Source organism: Gasterosteus aculeatus, chromosome X (assembly GCF_964276395.1).
Source record: "Gasterosteus aculeatus chromosome X, fGasAcu3.hap1.1, whole genome shotgun sequence".
NCBI lineage: Eukaryota > Metazoa > Chordata > Actinopteri > Perciformes > Gasterosteidae > Gasterosteus > Gasterosteus aculeatus.
In genome coordinates this window covers 13,721,935-13,727,934 of record NC_135698.1, presented here as the reverse complement: position 1 = coordinate 13,727,934, position 6,000 = coordinate 13,721,935, and the positions used below count along the sequence as shown (strand labels likewise).

The window sequence follows — 6,000 nt, the reverse complement described above, 5'->3', positions numbered from 1 at the left end:
AGCTATTTAACTGATTTAAGTGTGAGCCAAGTCTGTGCGTTTTTTGGCAACTACGAATTACAATGAGTGTTATTTATGTAATGTTGGCCACTCTGACTTCAGGCCGACTTCTTTGGCCTGGGAGGTGCGTAAGATGTCTCCAGGACGTCACGTGATGCCGAGCCAGTCAGCAGACCGAATGGTTCCGTCTCCAGGTGCACGTCGCGTCCTCAACTTCGGGTAAGGTCTCCCACTGAAACCCCATCAGACATTTTATCCGCTTAAAGATCATTGTTTTATTTGATTCAAGCTGTATCGCAATGCATCCTGTTATTGAGCAATCAAATATTTTAAATGATGCTGGTTTCTAACGAGGTTAGAAGACACAGACTACGTTATCTTACAATATAGCGATTGATTCCCGGTGGTGAAGCATTTGTTTAATGCAATTTTCAGTGTCTCACTCTCCGGCCATAGAATCAGTGGAGGGTGTAGATGAAAGTGTCAGTTAAAGACTGCTGAGGCATCGGTTCAATATGTGCACTGCACTGTAATCTGATGCTGCAGGAAATGGATATTGATCATAACGCAGGCCTGTTGTCCAATACAGTCCCATGCTCCTCACAGAGTGCTGGTGCTGCGGTGTTCGATAGACATATAATATGATTGAAAATCAAACCTGCCGAAAGTGAAGGCTTGGTTTTTTAGGTTCACTGTTGTTCGTTCTCCTGCATGATGTGTGTCTTATGTCTTCCTCAGTGGTCCCCCACCTACACTGGCTGTAGCACGGCTGTCCCACACAGACCTCAGCTGGGCGGACCGAGTGAAGTCCACTCAGTCCGTCCCCACCGCCAGTCAACAAATCAGCGCCCCTGTAGAAAAACTAGGTAAGAATTCACCCCTGCACTGACCAATACGCACTTTAATAGAATATATATAGATAGATAGATGGATAGATAGATACATGGATACTTTATTCATCTCCGAGAGGACATTTGGGAAAAATGTCTCCCCATGTCCCCTGACATGGGGAGCTCAGTAACGCATCTTCTTACCTCTCGTGTTTTCCAGGTAAAAAGGATGCTGAGGGCTGGGAGACGGTCCAGCGAGGACGTACCGCCAAGCCCCGCTCTGCCGCCATAGTTGCCAAGGTCATTTCCGTCCCGGTTAAAGACCCCCCGAAGCAGGACAGCGTCAAGTGTAAACAGTCACACCCGCCGCCAAAGGAGGAGCGACCAATCGACGCTGTGTGTCCGTCCAACAAGGACACGACCCAGAAGGACGATGAGCAGCAAGTCCCTTTGGAGCCGAACCCCCTGGTGGAAGTTGGATGTCCGGTGAACGGGAACATGATGGAGGTACTGAGGTTCAGTACCGTGGGATGTTTTTCTCCAAAAGCAGTCCCTTGATATCAATTATTCACAAGACGTAGAGTAACCCTACCCCGTTTTATCAGCCACATTTGTTTTTGTTTTGGGCTCCTTGGTTATTCATAGACCGACTGTCCAGACAGGCATATCAACTTGAAGGCGATTGATTGTACACTGGCATTTCAGAGACAGAAAGCACATTTTCACTATTACAAAATCAATACTTTGTTGATGGCTGAAGACACACATGGTAAGAGTGTGTTACAGCCATCAGTTGATCATTTACATCTCTACATTCATTATTATAAGTTTGATCATAATTGGATATTTAGGGCATGTCAGTACCGGCTTTCCCGCATGATTTGTGTTTTCAGCTTTGTGTATTGATTGGTTTGATTTCGTTTTTTTTTTTTTATGTATTTTTTTTATTCCTCAACATGAATTGCTTGAAACATGCATGTCTTTAATTGAGTTTGCGTGTGTTTGTGTGTGTGTGTGACTGTCGGTGCAGCCGCCAGCCGAGAGTGTACAGGACTCGGGGCAGTCTGTCGACCCACCCTGTGAAGACGTGCCTCCCCCCATGCCAGCTCCTCCCCCTGCCCCAGCCCCAGAGCCTGCCCCGTCCTCAGCCACAGCCCCAACAACAGACATTACCTTATCAGTCCCGGTCCCTGCAGTGGTCCCCTCAACGTCCCCAGGCCTTCCCCAGACGGACGTGCTCGCTGCACTGTTGGTCTTTGGGGACAGTGCGGCTGAGGGCGGTGCGTTGCAGGGCACGGCCACATCTGCTCCACGACAGGCTGGGACTGCTGTGACAGCCGAGAAACTGGAGAGTGTGTCGGACCCCACAGAGCTTTCCACTGTGAGTGCTGAGAGATGGAGGAGGGGAGGGAGGAGGGGGCAGGGATCACCCCAGGGTACTTCAACGCCAAAACAAAGTCAATCTTAAGAAATCTCCAGTCCAAATGTGCAGGAAAGACTGCAGAGCTCTGTGCGGTGTTGTTATAGCGCCTCGCACTGTGAAGAATAGCTGTGAGTAGACTTTTGTACGTGAGCATGTGCTCCTGTGGTGTGGCCTAAAACCGTATCTAATAATTCATCTCTCAAATTGTTTAAATAACTAAAACAGTTGGCCACTACCAAATTCTGAGCAAAAAAAAGCTGTGGAACCCCCACTGATTTTGCAGTTCAACCAAGCGTCAGATCTCAGGCAAAAATGGTCCGCTTACATTAGGTCAGTATTATCAATCATCGTGAAGCGTGTAAACACAGAGCTCTGTATGACTAACAAAGGATGACCACACCTTTAAGTGGGATACTGTCAGATTTCAACTAATTGTCAAAAAAAGAAAAGAAATCTCATTAATTTGCCTCAAATTTAAGATTTAAACTGTTGATCCCAAGCATATCTCATGTAACAGACACATACTGTTGAGCGGGCTCTATAATTGAGTTACACTAGTTGCTCCTCTGAAGGAATCTGTTAGTCGTCCGCTGATTATTGGCATTTCATTAAAAACTCCCCAAATACTTTTTCCTAGTGTTTTCTAGTGCAAAACCATCACTCGCCTCCCTTCTTCGTCTCATCATCCTCACAGTAAATGTGCCCTGCATGACTCTTGAATGCTTCCTCACTTGTGATGATTGTGTGGTACAAACTGTGATTGGGTTGATATGGTGTTACCCTCAGTCTTTGGATTGTCAATCAAGGTTTAAATCAAACCAACTGCACAGAGGCTAAAATGTAGCATTACAGGGGCTAAACGTTGAATATTTTTCAATGATGTTTTAAGATATTTAAAAAATGGGTTAGGGTTAGTTGACGAGAAAAAATGAAAGCATCTGCTCGGTTTTAGTTGTGATATTCAAAATTATAGTCAAAAGGATTTCAAATATTTTGTCCCTGTAAAATGCCAATCTATAGAGAGAAGCAAAAGTATTGAAACTGCCTTTTGATATAATGTAAGCAATTCTATCTAGATAAGCAATACTCAACATGTATGACGTGTGAGGTTGTGCCTGTGCCATGTGTTCAGCCACAGTCCATGGCTGAGGTGCTGGCCAAAAAGGAGGAGCTTGCGGACCGGCTGGAGAAGGCCAACGAGGAGGCCATAGCCAGCGCCATCGCCGAGGAAGAGCAGCTGACCAGAGAGATTCAGGCCGAGAACAGCGAACTGGAGACCGACAACGAAAGTGACTTCTCTGTAAGATCGATTGGGCTCATTGATGCGTGTTTGGCACCGCTCTAGTTCAACAGCTGTTTAAGTTTTTATAAACGGCACGATTGTTTACCACAGGCTAGCATCGGCAATGGAGTTGGTGGTGTCAATATCGACTGGAGCGACATGCTGGCAGATTATGACGGTATGGACGTCAACACCTGAAGGGAAAACCAGGCTCTTATTCTTTGTCATGGCGAACATTACACTGATCGGTTCACTTTGCTTCCCCGTCCGTCTTGTAGCTCGGGAGCCATGGCGTCAGAGCAACTCATGGGGGGACATAGTGGAGGAAGAACCGGCTCGGCCTCCCGGACATGGAATTCACATGCACGAGAAATTGTCCTCACCGTCCCGCAAAAGGTGCAAATCATTTTCTTGCTTGAGCACATCTGACCTTAATTTATATCTATTTATTTGACGTGGATTTAACCCAGCAGGCTGAGTCAAAGGCCCACTCACTGCATATGACTTTCTTTATGAGTTACCACCCAGATCGTCTAAACAGGCCCTAGTGCCTACCAGAGTCTATGTCTGCCTTTGTCGATAAGGAGGTTGAGATGAATGATTTGTTTCCATGTTTTTGACAGAACCATCGCCGAGTCAAAGAAGAAACATGAGGAGAAACAGCTGAAGGCGCAGCAGCTGAGGGACAAACTCCGGGAGGAAAAGACGCTCAAACTGCAGAAGCTCTTGGAGAGGGTGAGCGCAAGACGTGCAGATTTGACGGAAAGCACCCTGAATAATCCCCGTGCAAGCCCAGCCTGGCTCGTAAGGAGAGGTTTTGTCAGCACGCCTGATAGAATCACTAAATATTACAACCCCCTAAAGTCGCATCCAGGCCAGCTGGCCGCAGACGGCCATGAGAGAGCCCGCCGGGCCAAAAGCAACAGCCTTTCATGACATTTGTTTTCGTTCGCCAAGCCGTGGCAAGATGATTGAGACCTAGAATAAATCAGAGCTCACCACGTAAAATCATAACTCCCCTTCGTCACACACTGGTGAGGGTAGAAACTGAAAAATGGAGAATCCTTTGTCTGTGATTCTGCAGGAGAAGGAGGTGAGGAAATGGAAGGAGGAGTTGTTGGAGCAGGGTCGGCGGATGATGGACGAAAAGCTGTTGCACGCAGAGTTAAAGCGAGAGATTCAGCTCCAGGCGATTGTGAAGAAGGCCCAAGAAGAAGAGGCCAAGGTAGAGACCGTTGAAGTTATACATTTAATGTTTTAAATTAAATGCATACATAATGAAGGCAGAGTCAACATTTTTCATGTTAAATACTCAATCCATAAAACTTTATGTTTACTTGACATGATTTGTGTGTTCATATCTTCAATGATAAGTAAATGTCTGTACAGGTCAATGAAATTGCATTTATCAACACTCTGGAAGCCCAAAACAAGAGGCACGATGCCCTGGCCAAGTTGAATGAGTACGAGCAACGTCTCAACGAGCTGCAGGATGAGAGGCAGAGGAGACAAGAGGAGAAGCAAGCCAGAGATGAGGCTGTGCAGGTGTTATTCAAACCAACGCTCGATTTGAATGGAATAATTCCACTTGTAAGTATCATTTGGGGTCATCTTTCCCAAAATCGCCTGTTCCCTGTGTAGGAGCGGAAACGGGTCCTTGAAGCTGAGCGGCAGGCCCGGGTGGAGGAGCTGCTTGTGCGGAGGAAGGAGCAGGAGGCTCGTATTGAACAGCAGAAGCAGGAAAAGGAGAAAGCTCGAGAAGATGCAGCACGGGAAAGGGCCAGGTGTGTATTCCCAAATCCATTCAATAGTGTACGCAGGGTGGATGATTTGATTACAACAACCACTTTTGATAACTGTGACACTTGTATTTCTTTGTACAGTTGTTGCATCTCTGTTTTCTATTTCCTCGATCTGTAGGGATCGAGAAGAGCGTCTGGCTGCTCTTAGCGCTGCACAACAGGAGGCCATGGAGGAGCTGCAGAAAAAAATACAGCTGAAGGTGCGTTTCAATCATGACATTTCCATTGGGCACCAATGAACCCCCCTGTTTCCCATATGATTCTTTGGCTCTGGTTCCTTCCTCAGCATGACGAGAGCAGCCGCAGGCATATGGAGCAAATCGAGCAGAGGAAGGAGAAGGCCGCTGAGCTGAGCAGCGGTCGACATGCTAACACAGACTACGCCCCCAAACTGACGCCCTATGAGCGCAAGAAACAGTGTTCCCTGTGCTGCGTTGTGGTATGTACAGGTTCATCCTGTCAGAGCCCATGTCGCTGTCACTAAGCTCCATGTTTATCCACAGCACAACCCCCCCATGACCTAAATACAATACAACGTCCTGATAACTTTCAAATGCACCACGAGTGTGGAGAAATGAAAAAGACACGGATGCTGCAGCACAACAGCTCTGGCCAAACTCCAAACAATTTTGTTTGGCGGACTGAACACACAAATGCGGAGGA

At 46.9% G+C, this 6,000-nt stretch overlaps 1 protein-coding gene across 4 annotated transcripts in view; it reads left to right on the top strand.

Annotated features, from left to right (window-relative positions):
- Positions 1-6,000, top strand: part of scaper (S-phase cyclin A-associated protein in the ER) — a 54,434-nt gene that overhangs the window by 13,376 nt on the left and 35,058 nt on the right. For 2 of the 4 annotated variants that reach the window (XM_040162545.2, XM_040162546.2), the window contains exons 6-18: positions 103-219; positions 739-866; positions 1,051-1,337; positions 1,861-2,211; positions 3,386-3,553; positions 3,647-3,713; positions 3,814-3,931; positions 4,159-4,270; positions 4,620-4,760; positions 4,925-5,080; positions 5,177-5,319; positions 5,456-5,537; positions 5,624-5,776. In XM_040162545.2, coding sequence (XP_040018479.2) covers positions 103-219; positions 739-866; positions 1,051-1,337; positions 1,861-2,211; positions 3,386-3,553; positions 3,647-3,713; positions 3,814-3,931; positions 4,159-4,270; positions 4,620-4,760; positions 4,925-5,080; positions 5,177-5,319; positions 5,456-5,537; positions 5,624-5,776 — 2,023 coding nt within the window. The remainder of the gene's footprint in view (positions 1-102; positions 220-738; positions 867-1,050; positions 1,338-1,860; positions 2,212-3,385; positions 3,554-3,646; positions 3,714-3,813; positions 3,932-4,158; positions 4,271-4,619; positions 4,761-4,924; positions 5,081-5,176; positions 5,320-5,455; positions 5,538-5,623; positions 5,777-6,000) is intronic. The other 2 variants (XM_040162547.2, XM_078082821.1) reach the window with 1 other exon arrangement.